The sequence below is a fragment of the Salvia hispanica genome, chromosome 2, assembly GCF_029641045.1.
Source record: "Salvia hispanica isolate PSC_SH4W2 chromosome 2, Shi_PSC_v1, whole genome shotgun sequence".
In the NCBI taxonomy this organism is placed as follows: domain Eukaryota; kingdom Viridiplantae; phylum Streptophyta; class Magnoliopsida; order Lamiales; family Lamiaceae; genus Salvia; species Salvia hispanica.
Window position 1 is genome coordinate 31,817,855 of NC_142693.1, and position 27,319 is coordinate 31,845,173.

At 38.5% G+C, this 27,319-nt stretch overlaps 6 protein-coding genes across 13 annotated transcripts; all 6 read right to left on the reverse strand.

The window, feature by feature from the left end:
• Positions 1-215: 215 nt before the first annotated feature.
• Positions 216-4,447, reverse strand: LOC125198430 (receptor-like protein kinase ANXUR1). Of its 7 annotated transcripts, none has more exons than XM_089065389.1 (11): positions 3,279-4,447; positions 2,974-3,197; positions 2,756-2,882; positions 2,418-2,679; positions 2,224-2,344; positions 2,019-2,123; positions 1,742-1,922; positions 1,605-1,672; positions 1,024-1,209; positions 547-849; positions 216-446 (listed from the first exon to the last, which is right to left on the reverse strand). In XM_089065389.1, the coding sequence occupies exons 1-7, from the start codon at positions 4,264-4,266 to the stop codon at positions 1,791-1,793; spliced, it is 1,959 nt and encodes a 652-aa protein (XP_088921515.1). In that variant the 5' UTR covers positions 4,267-4,447; the 3' UTR covers positions 216-446; positions 547-849; positions 1,024-1,209; positions 1,605-1,672; positions 1,742-1,790. The 7 variants fall into 7 exon arrangements, with proteins under 7 accessions (XP_088921515.1, XP_047953798.1, XP_047954160.1 ...); XM_048097841.2 differs by having other exon boundaries at positions 1,024-1,286; XM_048098203.2 differs by having other exon boundaries at positions 1,024-1,672; positions 2,974-3,194.
• Positions 4,448-7,270: 2,823 nt separating this feature from the next.
• Positions 7,271-9,963, reverse strand: LOC125209029 (uncharacterized). The gene is made up of 6 exons (XM_048108614.2): positions 8,863-9,963; positions 8,748-8,795; positions 8,399-8,607; positions 7,814-8,311; positions 7,644-7,730; positions 7,271-7,568 (listed from the first exon to the last, which is right to left on the reverse strand). The coding sequence occupies exons 1-6, from the start codon at positions 9,860-9,862 to the stop codon at positions 7,464-7,466; spliced, it is 1,947 nt and encodes a 648-aa protein (XP_047964571.1). The 5' UTR covers positions 9,863-9,963; the 3' UTR covers positions 7,271-7,463.
• A 2,238-nt stretch (positions 9,964-12,201) lies between these two features.
• LOC125192670 (uncharacterized) lies at positions 12,202-15,513 on the reverse strand. The gene is made up of 6 exons (XM_048090294.2): positions 14,526-15,513; positions 13,840-14,438; positions 13,646-13,772; positions 13,294-13,543; positions 13,003-13,219; positions 12,202-12,911 (listed from the first exon to the last, which is right to left on the reverse strand). Exons 1-6 carry the CDS (start codon positions 15,511-15,513, stop codon positions 12,771-12,773), a joined length of 2,322 nt encoding a protein of 773 aa, XP_047946251.1. The 3' UTR covers positions 12,202-12,770.
• Positions 15,514-16,488: 975 nt separating this feature from the next.
• On the reverse strand, positions 16,489-20,544 carry LOC125192676 (uncharacterized). The gene is made up of 9 exons (XM_048090305.1): positions 19,575-20,544; positions 19,386-19,481; positions 19,048-19,280; positions 18,450-18,962; positions 18,278-18,364; positions 18,088-18,205; positions 17,164-17,372; positions 17,014-17,078; positions 16,489-16,621 (listed from the first exon to the last, which is right to left on the reverse strand). The coding sequence occupies exons 1-9, from the start codon at positions 20,542-20,544 to the stop codon at positions 16,489-16,491; spliced, it is 2,424 nt and encodes an 807-aa protein (XP_047946262.1).
• Positions 20,545-21,032: 488 nt separating this feature from the next.
• Positions 21,033-23,820, reverse strand: LOC125215818 (putative serine/threonine-protein kinase PBL28). 2 transcript variants are annotated; one of them, XM_089063605.1, is made up of 5 exons: positions 22,804-23,820; positions 22,496-22,698; positions 21,903-22,410; positions 21,720-21,806; positions 21,033-21,648 (listed from the first exon to the last, which is right to left on the reverse strand). In XM_089063605.1, the coding sequence occupies exons 1-3, from the start codon at positions 23,771-23,773 to the stop codon at positions 21,916-21,918; spliced, it is 1,668 nt and encodes a 555-aa protein (XP_088919731.1). In that variant the 5' UTR covers positions 23,774-23,820; the 3' UTR covers positions 21,033-21,648; positions 21,720-21,806; positions 21,903-21,915. The 2 variants fall into 2 exon arrangements, with proteins under 2 accessions (XP_088919731.1, XP_088919730.1); XM_089063604.1 differs by having other exon boundaries at positions 21,720-22,410.
• Positions 23,821-24,915: 1,095 nt separating this feature from the next.
• Positions 24,916-27,319, reverse strand: LOC125199429 (receptor-like protein kinase ANXUR1). Its single transcript, XM_089065025.1, has 4 exons — positions 26,389-27,319; positions 25,495-26,292; positions 25,326-25,412; positions 24,916-25,251 (listed from the first exon to the last, which is right to left on the reverse strand). The coding sequence occupies exons 1-2, from the start codon at positions 27,317-27,319 to the stop codon at positions 25,976-25,978; spliced, it is 1,248 nt and encodes a 415-aa protein (XP_088921151.1). The 3' UTR covers positions 24,916-25,251; positions 25,326-25,412; positions 25,495-25,975.

Genomic DNA, 27,319 nt, shown 5'->3' on the forward strand with positions numbered 1-27,319 from the left:
ATCGTCCCACATAATTTGACACATTTCACTTTTACCATTTTTGGTAGTGGACCTCATATTTCACTAACTCATTCATACTCACATTTTATTATAAAACTAATACTTTAAAAGTATTACCCACATCCCACCAACTTTTTCAACTCACTTTCTATTAGATTTCTTAAAACCCGTGCTGGGTCAAAGTGTCCCAAATTATGTGGGACGGAGGGAGTAGCTATTCCAAACCTTTGCTATAAATTCAAATCCATGCTTAGGCATGTAGTGGATCCTCTCCATTTTCAGGATTCCTGCGAATTCATTATACGAGGGACTAAAGCAATTATCAACAATGTCCTTAGTTTCACCTAATAAAACGAAAGGGACATCATCTTCTTTCATGGCAGTGGCAGGAAAGGCCTTTGACAGCTTATCAACTTTGACCTCGTTTTCATCCTTTGGTGTTGATCCTATGTCACCATAACCAGCCAAAACAAAGAATATCAAGGTCATTCATAAACATCCAATATTTGTAAAGTATATATACACATAGAAAGAATTCACATTTACCACATGGCCAATATTGTGATATTTGTGTTGCTGTCCCGTTCCTCTCCTGCTGTTCAAGGGCTAACTCAAGCTGCGCCACAACATGACTCACTGTGATTCGTTTCATCGGATCAGGATGCAGAAATCATTTAACAACCCCAACAAATGTCTTGAGGCAATCTTCCGAGATATCTCTCTTCAAATTTGAAGCTACAACCTGGTCTGCTTTTCCATTTCGGATATTTTCTTGACCCCATATGCTCATACACATCTCATCCTCTGCAAGCTTTTCCTCAAATGCATGTGTGTCATTTCCCTATGTAACTAAACCCGTGGTAAAATAAGTTGGAGCAAAATACAGCCGGGAAGAAAAAAGGCGGCTAAGATCACAATATTTAGGTCAGTAAGAGAAGCACTAAAGTTGCTGAGCAGTGTGAAGGGCCGGAAACCACACTGAATAAAGATTCGGATTAAAGTGAAGGCGGAGAATTTTCTGACCTGGATTCACCCGAAATGCATAGGAGAACTGATAACAAGATAGCCTCGCTGTGTTATAGGGTGGAACGGGATCATCAGCAGAGGCGGCCGGCTTGTGGACAACAGTCGAGGAGGTCGAAGAGCCCTTTATTTGTAATAAAAAGGACTATCTTGGCTGCAAATCTCCATGTCATTCTCTACTCCCAACTGCTATCCATGTGTTGATAAATATCAAGATGGTTGAAATTATATAGGGATTCATTTTACAGTTATTTCTTCTTTTTCTACAAAAAAATAGTGATCATTAGTCAATGCTGATTCTCTTCAAACATGCACCACGACACATTATTTACTCAGCTATTCATGTACATCAGTAGCAAGTCCTCATCTACACTGCCTTATCTCTATACATTTGATTATGTTTCAAACATAGACATAGTTCCAAATGCTACAGTACCTATTCTAGAAATAGCCCACGTAGTAAATACTTACTATCTTTCACTAACCAAAGTCACTGAAAATTACTAGAAGTTAGATGTCAACATAATTACACAACAAACAGACAATAATCCAAAGCCAGCTATACAAACAAGGCAACACACATCATTTATCTAAACAAAACATGTAGGAGAATCTCCTCCTCCTTTGCTTGGCAGTTGGCAGGTTCCATCTGGTAATAATATCAAATGTTAGTAGGTAAGAACCCTATCCGTGACGTCTATATGTAATATTTGCTTACCTCGCAAGGCAGGAATATGAGGAGATAATTTGGTAATATTAGCTTGAGATTACTGCTGCTCATGTTTTCGTACATAAACTTGTGTTTCCCATGAAGCCCTCTCGAGACGAATTAAAACAGTGCTCATGTCAGGGCGAGAATCAGCTTCCTTTGCAAGGCACAACAAAGCAACTTCAGCCATCTGTTTTGTACAAATCATCACAATCGTGAATCCAATGGCAATGACTAGAATCATCCAACGATATATTTATATCTCAGTGAAAATAACTGTGTTTACCATTAACACTGCACTGGCAGAGCATTTTCTTCCAAATCCAAGTCTATCATCCACAACCTTCTTTATCTCTTCTTCTCTTTGCACTGGTGTTTCCGTTGCCTCGTGCTACAGAATTTTTTTTGAATCACAGCATATCAAATGTACGTTAAATTAACCGTGTGCCAACACCCTACTAGTATCTCAAACTTTGAGGAAAACTGCATACCAATATTGCAAGGAACTGTTGTACTAGTGGCTGTGTGGCTTTCTGACCTGTCAAGATTTCAAGGAGAACCACACCAAAGCTGTACACATCGCCTTTTTGAGTTCGATTAGTCAATACACATCTAGCAACAGAGATAAGAGCAATTAGTAAAAATATTCAGACTAATATATCTCCTCATCTAGAAAAGAACATACTCTGGGGGATGATAACAACAACCACAGGGAGCTTGTTCAGGATAACGTTTATGACCACGAGCCGGCTTACAAGGGCATGGAATTGACAGACTAACATCACTTATCTTAGCATTTCCATCTTCAAAAAGTAAAATATTGCTAGATTTGATGCTATGATGAATTAGTCCATTCTCATGAATGTACTCCAGTCCTTTTGCAGCCCCAACCGCAATCTTGATTCTTTGTACCCATGGAACAACTGTACTTGACTCCAAATTTTTGTCTATTGCATAAAAAAACATGTATAAGTATGCCAACATATAAAGCTAGAGTATTGTCATCAAGAAGGAGGAGCGAACCGTGAAAAATGTCATGTAGGGATCCGTATGGAGCAAACTCGAAAGCTAAGAGCTGCTGATCGCCATTCACGCAGTAACCAAGGGGCTGAACCACGTTCTTATGCTGCAGGCGAGATATTTTCGATACCTACCAAAACATATAGTATTAAAGAAACTCAGATATTCCCAAAGTTGTCGACTCTGCATAGACATCAACAGATATAATAAAGCAACCCAACCTGTGCTATAAATTCTTGTTCCGACAACTTCTTCTTGAACCTTTTAATCGCAGCATCCTGTCCGGTTTTGAGGACCCCGCGGAATAAACTTACTCCAGTGGATCTCTTAGCAATCAAGAACTTGGAACTAAAACCACCAGTTATGTCCTGAAATTCAGCAAGCGGAATGGCAGGGAGGTGCTCTAATTCATCTTCTCGAATCACATTGTCTTGTGCTAAATCTGCTATATGAAAATAAGGAAAACTATTAACAACACTAAATGTCTCTGTTACTATGCATATAAATGGAAAGAGAACCCTTTTACCGGATGATATAACTTCCTTTGGAGATACTTTCGATTGCCAAAACCAACGCGTTGGGTCTGGCCTCTCCTGCTGTAACCCGAGGGCTGTTATAAGCAGGGCCAAAACCTCAGTAATAGTCGGCCGCTTCTCTGCTTCTCTCTGCAAGCATCTTTCAACGATCCCCAAAAAACAACTTCGGCATTGTTTTGAGATTTCTCCACTCAAAGACGAAGCTACAAGCTCACTACCTTTTCCCTTACGAAATTTTTTAACAGCCCAGACGGACAGTAGGTCGTCATTCTGAGGCCGGCTATCAGCTCTTCTCTCACTCACTACTTCCAACATCACCACACCAAACGAATATACGTCACTACCCATAGTAAATCTCCCCGTGGCATCAGCAAGGGGATCAAGATAGCCGCGCGAGTACATCTCAGCCGTGCTACTGCTACTCTCGGATACATCCGCATTGATTTGCTTGGCCGACCCAAAATCGGAAACCTTAGCTACTAAATTTTCATCGAGAAGGATGTTCGAGCTCTTCACATCAGCATGTATGATTGAGTTGCCGGGGCAGGAACTGTGAAGATAATCCAAACCGCGACACGCTCCAATGCAGATACTGAGGCGCTCGGTCCACGTCAGCGAGTGCCTGTCTCCGGCCTTTCCATGAAGGTGATCTTCTAGGGTTCCATTGGCAATGTACTCATAAACCAGAATCATCTCGCCCTGCTCGCTGCAGTAGCCAATAAGAGAGACAATATGACGATGGCGGAGTTGAGTGAGCGCTTCGATCTCCCTCGCGAACCCCTGCCTGGCCAACCTTTCGTTGATTGCCGGCCGCTTCAGGCGCTTCACCGCCGCCAGCTTTGTGCCGTCGCCGATGGCGGCTTTGAAGACTTCTCCGAAGCCGCCTTCTCCAATGAGATTCTCTGGGCTGAAATCTCCGGTGGCGGACCGGATCTCCGCTAGAGTGAACTGACGCTGCTCCATCGAGGGTAATGCCATGACTTCTCAGCTCCGGATTCGAACATAAGCAGAGCCAGATTTCACCCCATTGGGAATTAATGTGAATGATTCATGGGAGGGGAGTGGTGGCTAGGGTTCCATTCTTGATGGAAGGGGAAAAAGGTGGCTTTAGTTGTTCTTGTGATGGAGGAATCTTTCCGGCAAAAGGAGGGTGAGTGTGTGGTGGCAGGTTAGAAAAGAATTAATATAGTATGAGTAGCAAGATTAACTTAAAACGCATTTAATGCAACACGATTTAGCAAAAGACAAATATGCTTTTGGATACTAAGAATCTAAGATAAGCTTGATCAATACGTCATATTATCTATCCAGACCACCAACCACATTTGGAATATACTATTACTAGATTCAATTCATAACTGAATTAACTACTTTACTCTTTAATGCTCATAAGGAAAAATCTAGGAGAGAAAAGAAAAAAAAAAAGACATTTTGATAACGAAATTATCACCGATGATTTTGAAGCCAAATATTATGATTGGGGATTGTGAAGCAATTGGTAATCGATATTGAGAACGAATTTTCCCAAATTGCAATTTTAAGAAATTAGGTCAGCAAACTTTTGCCAATTGTATCAAAGTGACTTCTTTGTTCAATTGGTAAGTGAATAAAAATTGCTATCACAAAGGTTGGATTTATTAAAAAAAGTGGCATATACTGGAACCTGACAAATAATATTCTTAATTTATTCAATTTGATCGTGTTTTCAACATTCGGACCAATTCAACCACGCGACAATGTTCAGCAGAAACTAAACCGCAGATTAATAAATAATAATATATTAATAATGTATTGTTGAGCACAGACTGTTTTGTTTTCATATTGAGATCAATAAATTCATTGGCCAGGAATGGCGGATTACATTTGTTACAATGATTTGTATACCTTTTTGTGATGTAGTAATATTTGATGTAAGGATTGAGAAATTTGGATTGTGATTCATTACTCGTTAGAAAGTTAGAAAAGAGAATTTTTGGAATATGAATCCCAATTCGCTTACTTTTCGTGATGAAGAATTAAATTCGCTGATCTTTCGAAATACGGTTCCGAGGCACACGAATTTTTCGGAATAAGGGATTTTCAGCTTTTTACATTTATTCTCTTCATTTTTCTTATTATTTCCATTCCAATAATTATAGATTGACTAAACTATCCTTTAACTAAAATGTGAGAATGGGAGAATTTGAGAGAAAAGATTTAGTACTTTTTAGAGTGGAGGCAAATCATTTGGAAGGAGTAGAATGAAATTTTGGAGAAGTTGGATTAAAGGATAGTTTAGTCAATCTATAATTATTGGAAGAGAAATAATAAGAAAAATTAAGAAAATAAATATAAAAAGGTGAAAAACTTTTATTTCAAAAACTTTGCATATCTTAGACCCATATTTCAAAAGTTCAGCAAATTTAATCTCTTATCTCAAAAGCTCAACGATATATTCTGAATTTTAGTAAAAGGAAAAAGTACGTTAACTACGCTTGATAAAAATAATATAAACACTCAAAAAGAGAAAAAATATCCTAAATTTTCTCCTAATCTGTACGCCGGCGTTCTCTCGTCTCTCTGTCATTCAGCCTCAAATTGTTAAGAAAATTGGAGTAGATTCAACCACCAAAAAGTCATGAAAACTCTTGAATCCTTTGTATGAAACTGGGTAAAAGTGGAGGAGGAGGAGGAGTTTCTGACCTCGAATTGGGAACGGGAGAGATCCGAACTGGATCGTGCATCAGATTTGGAATCCGTGCAGTTGATCGAAACATCGTCTGTCAACCGAGTTGGATTGCAATTAGAGGCTGCAAAAGCGATTGAGAATCAGATAAATTGCTGATTAACTGATCTGTAAGCATGCTCTCTCAGTTGAAAGTTGAAACTGTAATCAATCATAAATGAGCGGTATTGCTGCGTCAATTTCGTTCAAATTCAGCGCCGTTGCTGAAGAAATGCAGCTCAATTTTGATATATAATGCAAAATTAACCAATAATTTTGTCGCTGTTGCTCCGATCATTCTCACCTCTTTCGCGACGCCAATTCGCTCAATCGCGCTGCTAACCGTTATAACTCTCTTCTTTCGAAAAATAAAATAAATGAAGCGCAAATAGCTTCAACAATTAGGTTAATAAAAGAGGACTTTATAATTTTCAAAAACCGAAAGTTGGATATGCAACACAACTCAAAGAGATACTAAAATCTGAGGCATGTATACATTCAGTAATGAGGCCATTTTCAGCAATCATATATACCAAATATACCATTTCCAATCACACATGCGCCACTTGAATCGTCTGAAATAATTTCATAGTTTAAGTGACATTATCATTTCTCTAAGAAGAAGGGAAATATAATCCAATGAAATGAAATAAGCATTCAATAGTTTCTCCCATTTTGGCTGGCTTCTATCTTCAGCTCCCCTGCTTTCATGCATAACCATAAAAACCAAAATCAAATCGAAATGGACAACTCTTATGGCCTTCATTATGGTATTATATTTTCCTATGAAAATGATGTTCAATGTTATATGCCTCGCAGTCTAAACAACTCATTTACCAGCTCTTTTCTTTATCTTTGTATTGTATTTTGATTTGAAGAAACCTACCAAATAATTTATTTATTTCAATTTGGTCTCTTTTCAATATACGGACCAATTCAACCACGTGACAATGTTCAGCCACAACATCGACTACAATTCGATTTTGTGTTATGCTCATTAGTTGCAATCAACGTTTTAAAAAACTAGATCGATGTAAGACCTTTTCACCGCAATTTTATCATGCCGGAGAAATTGTTGATAAAAATCCATTCATTTTAGTTTCTTTATGAAAGCCAATTATGAAAATGTAATAGGCAAAACACATCTAGATCCCTTTTCATTTCATTGAGTCCTAGTAGCAGGCCAACTCCATTTGGTAAAAAAAAATCAAAACACCAAATGTAGTACTCCCTTCGGCCTTCACTCCTAAAAAAGAGTTATGTGAAGAGATAGTAACATAAATATGATAAATGACGAGATACCAAAATCTGAGCCATATACTACTGAGTCCATTTACAGCAATCATTTATGAAATCCATCATTTCAAATCACACGTCCGCCAATTTATAGTTTGATTGACATTGTCATTTCTATAAGAAAAATTCTTTCATTTCGGGTGGCGACTTTCTTCAGCTTTCATTCAAAGTTGATTTAAACTCTTAGAGAGTAAAGGCACAGCTCGAGTTCTCGTACAACTTCACTCATATTTGGACGGAAATGAGGTTCTAGAAGGCACAATTGAGCAACTCTAGCCATCTGTTTTTAAAATAAATCATCAGAATTATGAAATTAAATGCAAGAGACTTATCAGACAAACAAGTCAGTATTTACCTTCTTAACTGCTTTGGGTAGATAGGCTGCTTTTAATCTAGGATATATAATCTTGTGTACCTCGTCTGAACAGAGCTGTTGTAGATCCTGGTGTCATGTTATTTTAAAACATCACAAAATATACACGAAACAAAGACACATTGAGAAAGAATTTGTGTTGTGCTGCATACCCATGACACAAGGTGCCCTGCTTGTAATGTGTTATCAACTATTTTACTACCTGTCAAGAGCTCAACCAGAATCTCACCAAAGTTGAACACATCAATTTTCTTAGTGTGGCAATGCAACACACTAGGATGACACTCATTCACAGATGATATTGCTGCACACTTGAAACATTGAGTCCATAGAAAGGGATCAATTATTTTAGCTGTTTCATCATCAAAAAGTAACACATTGCTGGATCTGATGTTATGATGGATCAATTCCTGATCATGAATGTAGCATAATCCCCTTGCGATCCCAAGAGCGATTCTGATTCTTTGTAACCATGACAAAGCCGGGCTTGAGCATAATATGCCTCGGTGTCCATGAAGAATGTCATGTAGGGATCCTCGTGGAGCAAAATCATATGCAAAGTGGCCCAAGACCTGCGTATGGCGATACTGATTACAAACAACTAGTTCGACCACGTTCTCATGTTTCAGTGAAGATAATGATCCTGAAACCTACACAACCATTTATTACAGCTATATTATCATTCCAAATCAATAAGCTTTTCATCCACATATGCCAATATATATGTATTGCCAAACCTTTTCTATAAACTCATGCTTCTGCATGTAGCCAAGTCTTTCAATTGTTGCATCCTGTCCATTTTCCAGGAGTCCTCCGAATTCATCATACATGTCCTTTGTTTCACTGAATACAATGAAAGGGACATCATCTTTTTTCATGGCAATGGCATGGATGGCCTCCGACAGCATATCAACTTCAACCTCATTTTCATCCTTTGGTGGTGATCCTGTTTCACCATAACCAACACAAACATTAAATATCAAGAGCAATCATCACAACTTGAACGTACAATATTTGTAAATTATCTATACATAGAACTAAATTAGGCATACCAACTAGTGAAAAGGCATTTTGATAGCATATCACCTTCAACCTCATTTTGATAATTTGGTGCTGATCCTGCGTCACCATAACCTGCACAAAGAATTGTAAATTATTGTAAATTATGTATACATAATTACATAGAAAGAATTAACTTTACCGGATGGTGTAACTCTATTCCAAAATGACCAAAGCTGAAATTTTTGTGTTGCTGCCCCTTTCCTCTCATGATGTTCAAGGGCTGACTCAAGCTTCGCCACAACTCGACTCATTGTGAGTCGTTTCTTCGGATCAAGATCCAAACATCTTTTAACTACCCCAACAAATGTCTTGAGACAATCTTCTGATATTTCACCCTTCAAATTTGAAGCTACAACCTGGTCAGCTTTTCCATTTCGAATTTTATCTTGCGCCCATATGCTCATACACGCCTCATCCTCTGCAAGCTTTTCCTCAACTGCGGGTCTCCCACTCAATACCTCCAATAATATTATCCCAAACGCATAAGTGTCACTTCCCTTTGTAAGTATACCCGTGGTGAAATAACTTGGATCAAAATACCCAAATGAACCCTTAACGTTTGTGAAGACATTACTCTGTAAGATATCATGCCCTAAATGTTTGGCCAACCCAAAATCTGAGACCTTAGCTGTGAAATTTTCATCCAAAAGAATATTTGTAGGCTTGACATCACGATGTATGATAGAGCAACCAGAGTGTAGATAGTCCAAACCTCGCCCTGCTCCAGTACACATCTTAAGTCGTTCACTCCACAAGAGAGTTGAGCTGCCGTTGCTATCACTCGATATCTTGTGAAGGTGATCTGCGAGTGTTCCATTCCACATGTAGTCATAAACAAGAATCATCTCTCCATGTTCATTACAGTACCCGATTAGAGAGACTAGATTGCGATGTCGGAACCTACTTAGTGTTTCAATTTCCGCTGCAAACTCTGCTTGGCCCTGCCTCGAATTTGAGTCTAGCCGCCGCTTTATGGCCACAGCAATTGAGTCATTATCAATGAAGCCTTTGTAGACTTTACCGAAACCACCCTTTCCAATCACATACTCGTTGCTGAAATCTCCGGTGGCTAAGTTGAGTTCAGCAAGGGAAAATCGACGGCAGAGATTCTCAGACGTTGAGAATTTCATTTTTTTCATCTAATATTGGTGATTGCCAAGTCACTGGCTCGAACTAGAAGAAGCACAATGGCATGACGGAATGTACTGTAGAGGGGCACGGACATATCATTATCTGAATTCCTGGCCTTAAAACTGGTGGTGCATTGACCTGAGTTCAGTGGCGGAACCAAAAAATTAAATAAGCCGGTGCTGAAAATAAAATAAAATAAAATATAAAAAATTATAATAATCATTATTATTATTATTATTATTTTCAAATAAATAATACTATTTCTGCCTGCCATCAACACACCTGTTTACTATTTTAGTTTGTCGATCATTAGGAGTTCCGGTTCACTTTTATTATAAATATAAGGTACATCTTATTTTCCACCAACTCATTCTACTCATATTATAAAACTAATATATATAAATCACATTCCACTATCTTTTCTCAATCACTTTCTTTTATAATATTTCCTAAAACACATGCCAAACTTTAATGCGACTCCTAATAATAAACGAAGGGAGTATTGTTTTAAGATTATGAGGATAGTTAGATTTGAAAATGTGTTGAGCAACTAAGCAATTATTTGTACTTCCATTTCTATTATTTTACAATCAACTAAATAATTAATCGTTCAAATTCAACAATTGGGCAAAAGTTATGCGCAATATATAATTCAATACTAAGATGAGTAAAATATACATAGTATAATTATTTATTTATAATATTTGATATTGCCTTCCTCATCATTCTTTCAAAAAAATTCTCTGTTGCAATATGCTTTTTCATTATCAGTAGTATTCTGATTTCATAACTTATTAAATCTAAAATAGTGGTAAACTATTAAACAATTGGGCAAAAGTCATGGGCAATGTAAAATTCAACAAGTGGAGTACTAATTAATTTAATTTTATTGCTCTGTGAAAAGTTAAAATAGGATAGCTTACAGTGAGTCAGATATCATTTCCAAAGTTCATTACTATTTCTCTTTCTTGGTCGCTATACGACTATCTCTATTCTATCTCTATGACTCTCCATTTCTTCTCCCCCATCTCTCTAAAAATAAGAATACCCTCTCTTCAATTTCCGCCCCAAGCAGGAATAATTATACAGTCTCCGGCGCCGGCAAGCCCCCGCTGGAGCGGGGGCTTGTCCCTTACTAGTTCCGCCGCTGCCTGAGTTTATATGTACTTCTTATCAGATTTTAGGCTTTTTGCATGGAGTATAGTTTTGGTCTTGTGCTCTAGAGTCCAGAGAAATTTCTCTAAATTGTCATCCGGTTTTAGTCATCCGGAATGACTTGGTCAGAAATATAAAAACAAAAATAAACATAAAAAAGCAGAATCAATTTTTAATGGACAACTCTAATGGCCCTCATTATGGTATTATATTTTCCTATGAAAACGATGTTCAATGTTATATGCCTCGCAGTCTTATTCACCATCTCTTTTCTTTATCTTTGTATTGTGTTTCGATTTATTTATTTCGATTTGGTCACGTGTTCAATATTCGGACCAATTCAACTTGGCGACAATGTTCAGCCACAACATCAACATCAATTCGATTTGTGTTATGCTCATTAGTTGCAATCAACGTTTTAAAAAAACTAGATCGATAAAAATCCATCCCATGGACTATTCATTTTAGTTTCTTTATGAAAGCCAATTATGAAAATATAATAGGTAAAAGTAAAACACAGTTAGAAGTCCTTTTCATTTCATTGAGTCCTAGTAGCAGGCAAACTGCTCCATGGTTTGCAGGTTCCATTTGGTAATAAAATATCAAAACACCAAATGTAGTACTACTCCCTCCACCCCTAGTAAAGAGTTAAGTGACGAGAAAGATGATAAATGATGAGAAACCAAAATCTGAGCCATATACTACTGAGTCTATTTCCAGCAATCATTTTTGATTTACATTGTCATTTCTATAAGACGAAAGGAAATCAGATCCAATGAAATGATTTGAGCCTGAAGTAATTTCTTTCATTTTGGGTGGCGACCTTCTTCAGCTTCGCTGCTTTCATGCATAATAAGATGCATTCACAGTTGATTTAAACTCTCAGAGAGTTGTTCATGAAGGCACAGCTCAAGTTCTCATACAACTTCACTCATATTTGGACGAGAATGAGGTTCTAGAAGGCACAATTGAGCAACTTTAGCTATCTGTTTTTAAAACAAATAATCAGAATCATGAAATTAAATGCAAGAGACTTATCAGACAAACAAGTTTGTATTTACCTTCTTAACTGCTTTGGGCAGATAGGCTGCTTTTGCTCTAGGGTCTATAACCCTTGTGTACCTTGTCTGAACAGAGCTGATGTAGTTCCTGGTGTCATGTTATTTTAAAACATCACAAAATATACGCGAAACAAAGACTCATTGAGGATGAATTTGTTGCTGTTTTGCATACCCTGTCAAGAGCTCAACCAGAATCTCCCAAAGGTGAAACCTTAGCTGTGAAATTTTGATCTAAAAGGATGCTAGTGGTCACGAAGTATGATGGAGCAACCAGAGTGAAGATAGTCCAAACCTCGCCCTCTCCAATACATATCTTAAGTTGTTCATTCCACGAGAGTGTCGACTGATTGTATAGGTGATCAGCCAGCGTTCCCTTAGACATGTAGTCATAATCAAGAATCATCTCTCCGTACTTTTGAAGCCAATATTATGATTGGGAATTGTGAAGCAATTGGGAATCAATTTTCTAAGTTAGGGATACAAATTTTCCCAAAATTCTACTCCCTTTTAACTTTTGACAAATGTATCAACTGATTTTCTATTTTTTTTTTTTGTTCAATTGACGTATAGATGATTAAAATTTACACGGTGGGGCCCTACTCAACTCATACTATTGATATGACAAAATGTGTCAAAAGACCTAATTGAACAAATCATTGAAAAATACTAGTACTAATAACCTTGAGGAGACATTTTCAAATTAGATTTCCAAATCTGTTGCTTTTCTGAGAAGATAAACCTCTGTCCTCAAAGAGGCAAACTGCAGATCTTTAAGAACAGTGATCATTTTTGGACGATGATCATATTTTTCTGCAAGACAGTATCCAGCAACTTCAGCCACCTGTTTTGAACAAATCATCATGATCATGAATCAAATGAAAGAATAATACCAGGTCTACAAAGAGTTTTACTACCAAAACAACTGATTTCACCTCTGCAACAGCCCTGGGAGGGTAGTCTCCTTTGAGTCTAGCATCAACAATCTTCTCCACCTTGTCCTTGCCAAGATTTGGCCTTGCCCATTTCACAAGGCTCTCTCCGGCTCTCGTCCATCTGCGGTCAAATACTTTGCGACCTGTCAAGAGTTCGAGGAGAAGGACTCCAAAGCTGAAAACATCGCCTTCCTGGATATGGTAGAGCCGCACAAATCTGCCATCAGAAATGAAATGATTAATGGTGGTCATTCACATCTCTCTAGGAACTTAAAGACTCAAAGAGCATACTCTGGTGGATGATAACCAAAACACGGGGATGCAAGAGGATGGCAATCGTCAAGATAGGCTTCTGCGCACGAGCATTGAGCCGAGAGATGGAGATCAGTTATCTTAGCAGTCCCATTATCAAAGAGCAGAACGTTGCTAGATTTGACATTGTGGTGAACTAGTGCCTTGTCATGAATGTAGCACAATCCTTCAGCAGCTCCGATAGCAATCTTGATTCTTCGGGACCATGATAAAGACATTCCTTGTTGTCCTGTTGTATACAAAACCTATCAAACTAGTTTCAAGAGCATATATAATATTTCATGGTAAATTCCACACACTGTAGAATTGTGATGAAGTGAGAGGATTAAACCATGCAGAATGTTGCGAAGGGAATTTTGTGGCGCAAACTCATACACCAACACCTGAAGTCCACCATCCGCGCAATAACCATAGAGTTGAACCACATTTTTATGCTTCAGGCTAAATAATGTCGAAACCTACCAAACCATATCGTTAGAGGAAGTTACTACATGATATGCATCAGATGTAATGTTGTTGCCTAACCTGTGCTAAAAATTCTTCGTCTGGCAACTTCTTGTACAACCTTTTGATTGCTGCATCCTGTCCGGTTTTCAGGACTCCATAGAATATACTTCCTCCGTTGGATCCACTAGCAATCCAATAATTCCCATCAAATCCATCAGTCACTAACATAATTTCAGATGCACGAATTGCAATTGGAACAGTGTTAATGTTCTTCAGCTCCTTTTCGAATCCATCATCCGTCTGTTTGCATTCCGATGCATCATCCTCTTCATTAGTTTCCTTCTTGAATCCATCATCCATCTGTTTGCATTCGGATGCATCATCCTCTTCATTAGTTTCCTTCTTGAATCCATCATCCGTCTGTTTGCATTCCGATGCATCATCCTCTTCATCAGTTTCCTTCTTGAATCCATCATCTGTCTGTTTGCATTCCGATGCATGATCCTCTTCATCAGTTTCCTTCTTGAATCCATCATCCGTCTGTTTGCATTCCGATGCATCTACCTCTTCATTAGTTTCCTTCTCAAACTCATCACCGGTCTCTTTGCACCTGAATGCTTCTTCTTCAAAGGTGTCTTTTGGCAACACTTTAGCATCAACTTTATCATTTTTCGATCCTGTGCAAAAGTGATAGAGAAAAAGGATCAGGCAAACTATCACAACTTGACATCAAATATTTTCAAGTAGTAGCTGCTAACTTTTACCTGATGATATGATAATTCTGCTCCAAAATGCACTAAAGGGCCCAAACTGTAGTCCATGTGCTTTCATCCCTTTCATCTCCTGTTGCTCAAGTGCAAACTCAAGCTGCGCGACAGCTTGAGACATTGTGAGCCGTTTCTTTGGGTGATAACACAGGCATCTTTTAACAACCCCCACAAATGTCTTGAGGCAACCTTCCAAGACTTCGCCCTTCAAATCCGAAGCTACAATCTGGTTAGCTTTTCCATCTCGGATTTTCTGCTGAGCCCATATGCTTACACCCATCTTCTTACCCTTATCGACGACTTGATCAAGTGCTGATTTCCCAGACAATACCTCCAACAACACCACTCCAAAAGCATAGACGTCACTTGCCATTGTAAGCCTACCAGTGGCTAAAAAGCTCGGATCAATAAACCCCAATGTTCCCTTAAGGCTCGCGCTAACATGGCTCTCCAAATTGTCCGCGTTAAAATGTTTGGCCAACCCGAAATCTGCAACTTTAGCTGTGAAATTCTCGTCCAAGAGGATGTTCGTAGACTTCACATCACGGTGTATGATTGAGCTGCCTGTGTGAAGGTAATCAAGACCTCGACCAGCTCCAATGCAAATCTTGAGTCGATCATTCCACCTTAAAGAAGAACAGTTAACACCTTGCCTTGAACATTGATAAAGGTGATCGGCCAGAGTTCCATTGGTCATATACTCGTAGACAAGAATCATCTCACCCTGATCATCGCAGTAGCCAATAAGAGAGACTAGATTACGATGTCGTACCTTTGTTAGTGTTTCAATCTCGATCACAAACTCTTTCTCTCCTTGGTTTGAAGTTGAAGCTAGCCGCTTTATGGCCACGGTCACAGACCCATCCATGAGAGCTTTGTAGACTTTCCCGAAACCACCCTTTCCAATCACATGCTCGTCACTGAAACCGGCGGTGGCTGAGTGGATTTCAGCGAGTGAGAACCGGCGGCAGAGTTGCTTAGCCATTAATCAGCCACAAAGTCAACAAAACACAAGAATCAGAAGCAAAGGATAGTTAAGTGTTAACATTGTGGCTGATCATTGAAATATTAAAATATGATCCAGTTGAAATAAATTTATTTGGTAGGTGTTATGAATCGAAATAACTACTATACAAATTCATATACATGAACCATCTATTTTTCCATGTACAACTTTTTATATTGTCACATTTCCAGTAACATTTGAAATTTGCAATCTTCTCTCTCCACCGTGTCCTTCCTAAGATTTGGTCTTGCCCATGTCACAAGGTTCTCTCTGATTGACCATCTACGTTTGAATACTTTGCGACCTGTCATCATGATTTCGAGGAGAATCTCGCCAAAGTTGTAAACATCACATTTCTGTGTGTCTATTCCCGAAAATCTGCATTTTTCTACAACCACGTACATGGAGTCCTAATAGAAGAGCGGCTCGAATGGTGAGGAAAACATACCTTAGCCTTGGCCCATCGAAGATGTCATCGCTTTCACTTGCTGAAATCAAATCAGTGACTGGAAACTTCAGTAGCGCTAAGGTGTATCTATCATCCATCTAATCAGACATTAGCAAGGAGAGTGAATCTATCATGTGAGGTTTTGGAGAAAGTGCACGAAGAGAAGCTCGATTTAAATCACACCTAGTGTGATGGCTAAACAAACATATGCGATACTTAAATCCAAACAACTGGATGTTGGAAATGCAACACAAAAAAAATCAAATAGAGAAACCATAATGAAAATTATAGTAGTAAATGATGAGATATCATAATCACTGAGTCCATTTTCATTTTTCGGCAATTATTAACCAAATCCACCATCTCCAACCACACGTGGCTAACTGAATTAGATATTCTATGAGAAATTAAATCCAATTAAATGAAATAAGCATGAACTAATTTCTTTCATTTCTACTGCAGTCTTTCTTCAGGTCCCCTGCTTTCATGCATAATAAGATACAATCTCAGTTGAATTCAGCTCTGTGAGTGTTGTGATTTGGTTTCACAAAGGCACAACTCGAGATCTTGAACAACTTCACCCATGTTTGGACGAAAATGATCTGTATCTTGAAGGCACAATTGAGCAACTTGAGCCATCTGTGTTTTAGAAAAAACATCATAATCATGAAATCAAATGCAATCAGACAAACAAGTTATTTACCTTTTTAACTGCCTCGGGCAGGTATTCTTTTTTAATCTACCATCCACAATTTTGTGTACCTTGTCTGAATCCAGCATTAGAAATGCCTGGTGTCGTATTATTTTTAAAACTTATCGTACATAGTAAATAGTATACACGAAACAAAGACACATTGAGAAAGAATTTATTGTTGTGCTGCATACCCTTGACACAAGGTGATGCTGCCCTGCCGGTTGTGTGTCATCTAATAATTTACTACCTGTTAACAGCTCAAGGAGAACCTCACCAAAGTTGTAAACATCTTGTTCCCTGAGAAATAATGAAATGCGCTAGGATGACGCTCACTCACAGATGGTTGTAAACAACTAGTTCGACCACGTTCTCATGCTTCAGCAAAGATAATCTTCTTGAAACCTACAAAACCATGTATTGCTATATTAGTCATTTCAAATCAATAAAATTTTCATCCAGATAGGACAATATAGAGCTATTGCCAAACCACGGATTTGAATTCATGCTTTGACTCGTAGTGGAGCCTTTCAATTGTTGCATCCTCTCCATTTTCCAGGACTCCTGTGAATCCATTAGACATGAGGCTAAAATAATGACTATCGCCCTTTATTTCACCAAATAGAATGAAAGGGACATCTTCTTTGATAGAATGGATGGCCTTTGACAGCTTATCAACTTCAACCTCATCACAACCAACTCAAAGAATATCAAGATCATTCATCACAACTTAAACATCCTCATTTGTAAAGTATATATACATTGAAAGAGTTTCCCCAAATTTTAAGAAATTCAGCTGAGAGTCATATATGCACTTTTGGCGTGTTTTGTGTCTACTTTTTAGAATTGGGAAGTTTTTTTTTACTTTTGACCTAATATTGTAAGTTAGATGATTAAAATTTTCTATCATGAAGGTTGGATTTTTGAAAGATGACATTATGAGATTTTTTTCTTTTAAGTTGAAATCTGTTCTGTTCAGCCATTGGCTTGGAAAATGAATCTATCATTTGAGAATTTGGAGAAAATGCACGAAGAAAAGTTCGATTCAACCACACCTTGTATGATGGCTGAACACACAAATGCAATAAATCAAAACAACTAAAAGTTGGAAATGCAACACAAAAATCAAATTGAGAAACCATGATGAAGATTATAAATGAGGAGATATCATTATCAGTGAGTTCATTTTAAGCAATCATTTACCAAATACACCATTTCCAATCACACGTGCGCCACTTAAAATCCTCCATGGCTAATTGAATTATGAGAAATCAGACTTGAGGCATTGTCAGATACATTTTGTCTGAAAGAATTTTATAGTTTTAGTGACATTGTCATTTCTGTGGAAACCAAATCCAATGAACCTGCTTTCACTCATAATAAGATACAATCTCAGTTGATTTCAATTTTCAACTCTGAGAGTGTTCTGATTCGATTTCGCAAAGGCACAACTCGAGATCTCGTACAACTTGAAGCATGTATGGACGAAAATAAGCTGTATCTTTAAGGCACAGTTGAGCAACTCGAGCCATCTGTTTTAAAAACAAATCATCATAATCATGAAATCAAATGCAAAAGATTATCAGACAAAGGAAATTACTTACCTTATTAACTGCATCCGGAAGGTCGTCTGCTTTTAATCTACCATCCACAATCATGTGTACCTTGTCTGAATCGAGCTGCGGTAATGCCTGGTGCCATATTACTTAAAATTTATCATACAAACGTAGTATACACAAAACAAAGACACAAGGAATTTACTGCTGTGTTGCATACCCATGACACAAGGTGATGCTGCCCTGCTGGTCGCGTGTTATCAAATATTTTACTGCCTGTCAACAACTCAAGGAGAACCTCGCCAAAGTTGTAAACATCATTGTCCCTAGAGCAATAATGCAATGCCTTAGGATGACGCTCACTCACAGAGGGTGGGGGGTAAGAATCAAATAGCAGACTCTGGGGGCAAGAATTCCAGAGAAAAGGATCAATTATCTTAGCAGTTCCATCATCACAAAGTAAAACATTTTTGGATTTGATGTTATGATGGATCATTCCCTTTTCATGAATGTAGTATAATCCCCTTGCGACCCCAAGAGCGATTTGGATTCTTTGGGACCATGTTAAAGCCGGATATTGCTTTGAGCCTATGCCTTGTTGTTTATAAAGAATGTTGTGTAGGGACCCTCGTGGAGCAAAATCATACGCCATGACCTGCTCATGGCCGTCCAAATTGTAAACAACTAGTTCGACCACGTTCTCATGCTTCAGCTTAGAGAATGGCTTTGAAACCTACAATACCCTGTGTGTGTTACATTCCCTAATAGTAGTAAACTTTTTCATCCAGATAGGCCAATATTATATAGCTATTCAAAACCTTTGCTCTGAATTCATGCTTAGGCATGTAGTGTAGCCTTTCGATTGTTGCATCCTCTCCAGTTTGTAGGACTCCTCTGAATTCACTACGCACATCATAAAAGGCCTTTGGTCGACTGAACTTTGTTTCACCGAAAAGAATGAGAAGGACAACATCTTCTGTATTGGCAGTTGCAGGGATGGCCTTTGACAACTTATCAACATCGACCGCATTTTGATCCTTTGGTGTTGATCCTGTATCACCATAACCAACACAAAGAATATCAAGATAGACGATCACAACTCGAAAATTTAATAGTATTTGTTATGTTTTTATATATAGAAAGAATTTATGCATACCTACTAGTGGAAAGGCTTCTTTAATGGCACTAGTGGAAGGGATAGCCTTTGACAGCTTATCAGCTTCAACCTCAACTTGATTATTTGTTGTTGATCCTGTGTCACAATGACCAACACAAAGTATGCCAAGATCAACTTAAACATCCAATATTTTAAAAGTATATATACATTGAAAGAATTCACTTTTACCAGATGGTATAACTCTATTCCAAAATGGCCAAAATTTTAATTTTTGTGTTGCTGCCCTTTTCCTCTCCTGTTGTTCAAGGGCTAACTCAAGCTGCGCCACAACATGAGTCATTGTGATTCGTTTCTTCGGATCAACATGCAAACATCTTTTAACAATCCCAACAAATGTCATAAGGCAATCTTCCGAGATTTCACCCTTCAAATATGAAGCTACAATCTGGTTAGCTTTTCCATTCCGAATTTTGTCTTGAGCCCATATGCTGATACACACCTCATCCTCTGCAAGCTTCTCCTCAACTGCTCGTCTCCCACTCAATACCTCCAATAATACTATCGCAAACGCGTAAGTGTCGCTTCCCTTTGTAAGTACACCGGTCGTAAAATAACTTGGATCAAAATACCCAAATGAACCCTTAACCTTAGTGAAGACATGGCTCTGTGAAATATCATGCCTTAAATGTTTGGCCAACCCAAAATCTGAAACCTTAGCTGTGAAATTTTCATCCAAAAGGATATTTGTAGGCTTGACATCACGATGTATGATGGAGCAACCCGAGTGAAGATAGTCCAGACCTCGCCCCGCACCAATACATATCTTAAGTAGTTGATTCCATGAGAGTGTCGACTGATTGTGTAGGTAATCGGCCAGCGTTCCCTTAGGCATATAGTCGTAAACAAGAATCATCTCTCCGTCTTCATCGCAGTACCCAATAAGAGAGACTAAATTACGATGTCGGCACTTAGATAGTGTTTCAATCTCAGCAACAAACTCTGTCTGCCCTTGGCTGGGACGTGATGCTTGCCGTCGCTTTATGGCCACGGCAATTGAGTCATTATCAATGAAGCCTTTGTAGACTTTACCAAAACCACCCTTTCCAATCACATGTTCCTCGCTGAAATTGACAGTGGCTAAGTTCAGTTCAGCGACTGCAAATCGACGGCAGAGATTCTCAGCTGCTGATGATTGCATCCTTTCAGCTCAGGTTTGTTTGACGGTTTTACCGATAGCAAATAGGCCCCAAGGATTTGGCTTTGCTGCTCATCATTCTGCACTACTTTGGATTGTACACCTTTTATGGCCCACATTTTGGTACTATTATTATATTTTTCACATTCAGACAAGGTACACATTGTTGTTTATGTCACTCAAAAAAAACTAGTATAAAATTATTTCAGACAAAAATGCAAATTATTCCTCAAAGACCACATGATTTTTCACCTTGAATGATGCATGGAAGTCCAAATCTTATGTTCAAATAAATGAACTATTAATTGATATGAAATTGAATTTGAAGAATTTGTTTACACACAACACATAATACAGATGCAGATGAACAACAGGATCCTCTGCATCATTCCGCTCATCATCAATCGTCTGTCAACTGAGTTGTATTGCAATTAGAGGCTGCAAAATCGATTGAGATGCAGATGAACAGCTGACTAACTGAATCTGTAATCATGTTCTTTCAGTTGAAACTGTAATTAATCAAAAACGAGGAAATGCAACTCAGTTTCGATAAAACAACCCTGTTATTGCTCTCGTCATTTTCACCTCTTTCGCAATGCCAATTCGCTTAATCTTACTGCTAAACATTACTATTACTCTCTTCTTTCAAAAGAGAAAATAAATGAACCAATCGGCACATATCTTCTATGGATAATAGTCACCCTGCTTCAACACTTAGCTGATTTACTAGAATAAGAAGGGCCTTTTACCATAATCACTGAATCCATTTTCAGCAATGATTTACCAAATCAACCATTTTCAATCACCCGTGGCCAAACTGAATTATGAGAAATCAGCCAGAGGCATTGTCAGTTACATTTTTGTCTGAATTAGTTTGAGTGACTTCATCATTTCGATAAGAAGAAAGGAAATCAAATTCAATGAAATGAAATGAGCATGAAGTAATTTTCTTTCATTTCGGGTGGCATCATTCTTCAGCTGATTTCAGCTCTGTGAGTGTTGTGATTTGGTTTCACGAAGGCACAACTCGAGATTTTGAACAACTTCACCCATGTTTGGACGAAAATGAGCTGTATCTTGAAGGCACAATTGAGCAACTTGAGCCATCTGTGTTTAAAAAAAGCAGCATAATCATGAAATCAAATGCAATCAGAGTATCAAACAAACAAGTTATTTACCTTTTTAACTGCCTCGGGCAGGTAGTCTGTTTTTAATCTACCATCCACAATTTTGTGTACCTGGTCTGAATCCAGCAGTGGTAATGCCTGGTGTCGTATTATTTTTAAAACTTATCGTACATAGTAAATAGTATACACGAAACAAAGACACATTGAGAAAGAATTTATTGTTGTGCTACATACCCTTGACACAAGGTTATGCTGCCCTGCCGCCCGCTGCAGGTAGTGTGTCATCAAATAATTTACTACCTGTTAACAGCTCAAGGAGAACCTCACCAAAGTTGTAAACATCATTGTTCCCGGAGAAATAATGAAATGCCCTAGGATGAAGCTCACTCACAGATGGTTTTGTCTCACAATTGGGGAATGAAATCCAGAGAAAAGGATCAAGTATCTTAGCAGTTCCATCGTCACAAAGTAAAACATTGCTGGATCTGATGTTATGATGGATCAATCCCTTGTCATGAATGTAGCATAATCCCCTTGCAACCCCAAGAGCGATATGGATTCTTTGGGACCACGATAATACCGGACATGGCTTTGAGCCTATGCCTTGCTGGTTATGAAGAATGTTATGTAGGGACCCTTGTGGGGCAAAATTATATGCCAAGAACTGCTCACAGCCGTAGAAACTGTAAACAACTAGTTCGACCACGTTCTCATGCTTCAGCAATGATAATCTTCTTGAAACCTACAAAACCATGTATTGCTATATTAGTCATTCCAAATCAATAAAATTTTCATCCAGATAGGACAACATAGAGCTATTTCCAAACCACTGATTTGAATTCATGCTTTGACTTGTAGTGGAGCCTTTCAATTGTTGCATCCTCTCCATTTTCCAAGACTCCTGTGAATCCATTAGACATGGGGCTAAAATAATGAGTATCGCCCTTCGTTTCACCAAACTTTATTTCACCAAATAGAATGAAAGGAACATCGTCTTTGATGGAATGGATGGCCTTTGACAGCTTATCAACTTCAACCTCATCACAATCAACACAAAGAATATCAAGATCGTTCATCACAACTTAAAGATCCAATATTTGTCAAGTATATATACATTGAAAGAGTTCACTTTTACCAGATGGTACGACTCTATTCCAAAATGGCCAAGAATGTAATTTTTGTGTTGCTGTCCCGTTCCTCTCCTGTTGTTCTAAGGCTGACTCAAGTTGCGCCACAACTCGAGTCATTGTTAGTCGTTTCTTCGGATCAATATGCAAACATCTTTTAACAACCCCAACAAATGTCTTGAGGCAATCATCCGAGATTTGGCCCTTCAGATTTGAAGCTACAATCTGGTCAGCTTTTCCATTTCGAATATTTTCTTGAGCCCATATGCTCATACACACCTCATCCTCTGCAAGCTTTTCCCCAACCGCTGGTCTCCCACTCAATACCTCCAATAATATTATCGCAAATGCATAAGTGTCACTTCCCTTTGTAAGTACACCGGTAGTAAAATAACTTGGATCAAAATACCCAAATGAACCCTTAACATTTGTGAAGACATGACTCTCTAAGATATCATGCCTTAAATGTTTGGCCAACCCAAAATCTGAAACCTTGGCTGTATAATTTTCATCCAGAAGGATGTTTGTAGGCTTGACATCACGATGTATGATGGAACAACCAGAATGAAGATAGTCCAGACCTCGGCCTGCTCCAATACATATCTTAAGGCGTTCATTCCACGAGAGTGTTGACTGATTGTAGAGGTGATCAGCCAGCGTTCCCTTCGACATGTACTCATAAACAAGAATCATCTCACCCTCCTCATTGCAGTACCCAATCAGAGAGACTAGATTACGATGGCGGAACTGAGTAAGTGTTTCAATCTCTGCCGCAAATTCTGTCTGGCCTTGCCCTTTCCCTTGACTCGGATTCGATGCTAGCCGCCGCTTTATGGCCACGGAAACTGACCCATTCTCAATGAGGCCTTTGTAGACTTTCCCAAATCCACCATTTCCAATCACATGCTCGTCACTGAAATCTCCGGTGGCTGACTGGATTTCAGCGAGGGAGAATTGACGGCAGAGTTGCTCAGCCATTGATGATGTCTCAATTTGGTTGTCACGATATCAAGTAGTAGGAGCAAAACATAAGAATGTCAATGGCACGAAAAGCTATTTGACTTCGCCTAATCATTGTTTCCAGAGAATGACTCCAATCCAAGATATTTAAACAACCCAATTGGAATAGATTAATTATTTGTTAGGTTTCTTAATTATTTGTTAGGTTTCTTAATCTGAACAGAACAACTATGGCATGTGCAGATTAATTATGCACTTCGGTTCGTGAAGGGGCGTTGCTGCAAAAGAAAAGCTTTGATTGTTCATTTTATGAGAATGTGAATTGCTACAAAATGCATGATTAATTCAATGTAGAAGTCTGAACTCCGAAGCATCACAATTTGTTTTAAAAAAAAAAACCTTATAATGATAGTATGAAGTTCTTCATAAATTATAAATACTCCTATATTATTGGATATATATTGGGATTGAGATGTCCATATAGTAAAAAGAGAAATATTAGCCATGATTATTAAAAATAGTGTACACATTCAAAAATAAAATAAAATACCCTAAATTTTTATCCCCATCTGTACGCCGGCGTTCCCGCCTCTCTGTCTCACATTCAATCTCAAATTGCTAAGCAGGAAAAAATGACTAGATTCAACAACAAACAAGTCATGAAAACTCTTGAAATCCTTTGTATGAAGCTGTGTAAAAATGGAGGAGGAGGATTTTCTGAACTGGTGGGATCCGAACTGGATCGTGCAACGGATTTGGGGCAGTTGATGAATCCGTGCCGCCGGAGCCACAGTTGATCGAAACATCGTCTGTCAGCCGAATTGGATTGCAGATGAACAGCAGAGTAACTGAATCCGTGTAATCAATCATGAATGAGCGGTGTTGCTGATTCAATTTCGTTGAAATTCAGCGTTGTAGCTGAGGAAACGCAGCTCAAATTTTGATACTTAATGCAAAACTAACCTACGCTGTTGCTCCGATCATTCTCACCTCTTTCCCGACGCTAATTCGCTCAATCGCGCTGCTAAACGTTAGTACTACTCTCTTCTTCCAAAAACTAAAATAAATGAAGCAATTAGCAATCGGCACATAGCTTCTATCAACTTGTCATTTTGAAAGTTGGATATGCAACACAAAATTCAACTAGTTTGAGATTATTCAAAATAGCATACTACTAATGAAACCATTCCCAATCACACATGCGCCACTTAAATCGTCTGAAATACAGTAATTTTATAGTTTCAGTGACATTGTCATTTCTCTGAGAAGAAAGGAAATACTGTAATCCAAAGAAAATGAAATAAGCATGAAGTAATTTCTCTCATTTCGGATGGCGTCTATCTTCAGCTCCCCTGCTTTCATGCATCATTAGATGCAATTTGAGTCTCAGTTGATTTGGTTTCACCAAGGCACAGCTCAAGATCTTGTACAACTGTAACCATCTTTGGACGATAGTATCCTTCATCTTCAAGGCACGATTGAGCAACTTTAGCCATCTGTTTATAAAGCAAAGCATCATAATCATGAAATCAAATGCAATAAACTTGTCAGAGATAAACAAGTAATTTACCTTCTTAACTGCCTCGAGCGGGTACCCTCCATTTAATCGAGCATCCACAATCTCGTGTACCTTGTTCGAATACAGCTGTGGTAATGCCTGGTGTCATATTAATTCAAAACTTAACATACATAGTAATAGTATACACTGAGAAACTAGAATTTATTGCTATGATGCATACCCATGTGAGAACGTCTCCTTCTCCTAGTATTTTACTACCTGTCAAAAGCTCAAGGAGAATCACGCCAAAGTTGTAAACATCGCCTCGCCCGTGGTCAATCTTTAGTTTAGGATGGCTTATATCATCAGAAAAATAATCCAGACAGTAGCATTGAGCCCAAAGATTAGGATGAATTATCTTAGCAGTTTCATCATCACAAACTAAAAATATTCCTTGAATTGATGTTATGATGGACCGATCCGTAGCTATGAATGTAGCATAATCCTCTGGCGACCCCAAGAGCAGTTTCGATTCGTTGGGACCATGTCAAAGCCAGATATAGGTTTGTGCTTGAGCCTGTGCCTTGCTGTAAATGAAGGATGTCGTGCAGGGACCCTCGTGGAGCAAAATCATACGTCAAAACCTGCTGATGCCCACCCAAATTGTAAACAACAAGTTCGACAATGTTCTCATGCTCCAGCGAAGATAATGATTTTGAATCCTACAAAGCCATTGACATTCCAAATTGATATACTTTTTTCATCCAAATAACCCAATATATAATATAATTATTCCAAACCATTGCTCTACGTTTAAATTCACGCTTAGACATGTAGTGGAGCCTTTCAATAGTTGCATCCTCTCCATTTTTCAGGATTCCTGCAAATACATTATACGAGAGACTAAAACAATCATCAACAATGTCCCTTGTTTCACCGAATAGAATGAAAGGGACATAGTCTTCTTTCATGGCAGTGGCAGAAAAGGCCTTTGACAGCTGATCAACTTCGACCTCGTTTTCATCCTTTGGTGTTAATCCTATGTCACCATAACCAGCCAAAACAAAGAATATCATCGCAACTTAAACATCCAATATTTTTAAAGCATATATACATAGAAAGAATTCACATTTACCAGATGGGCAATATTGTGACATTTGTGATGCTGACCCGTTCCTCTCCTGCTGTACAAGGGCTAACTCAAGCTGCTCCACAACACGGCTCATTGTGAGTCGTTTCATCGGATCAGGATGCAAACAACTTTCAGCAACCCTAACATACGTCTTGAGGCAACCTTCAGAGATATCTCCCTTCAAATTTGAAGCTACAATCTCGTCAGCTTTTCCATTTCGGATATTTTCTTGAGCCCATATGCTCATACACACCTCATCCTCTACAAGCTTCTCCTCAACCGCGCGTCTCCCACTCAATACCTCCAACAATATTATACCAATCGCGTAAGTGTCACTTCCCTTTGTAAAGAAATCCGTGGTAAAATCACTTTGATCAAAATACCCAAACGAGCCCTTTACACTCATCAACCCAAAATCCGAAACCTTAACTGTGAAATCTTCATCTAAAAGGATGTTAGTAGGCTTGACAGCACCGTGTATGATGGAGCAATCAGAGTGGAGATAGTCCAAACCTCGCCCTGCTCCAGTACATATCTCAAGTCTTTCATTCCACGAGAGAGTAGACCCGCCATTGCTATCACTTGATAGCTTGTGGAGGTGATCTGCTAGCGTTCCATTCCACATGTACTCATAAACAAGAATCCTCTCTCCCTGATCATTACAGTACCCAATAAGAGAGACTAGATTGTCATGTCGGAACTTACTTAGTGTTTCAATCTCCGCCGCAAACTCTGCCTGGCCTAGACTCGGATTTGATGCTAGCCGTCGCTTTATGGCCACAGCAGTTGTCCTTTTATTATCAATGAAGCCTTTGTAGACTTTACCAAAGCCACCCTTCCCAATCACATTCTCGTCGCTGAAATCCCCGGTGGTTAAGTTGAGTTCAGCAAATGAAAATCGACGGCAGAGATTCTCAGACGTTGATGATTTCAT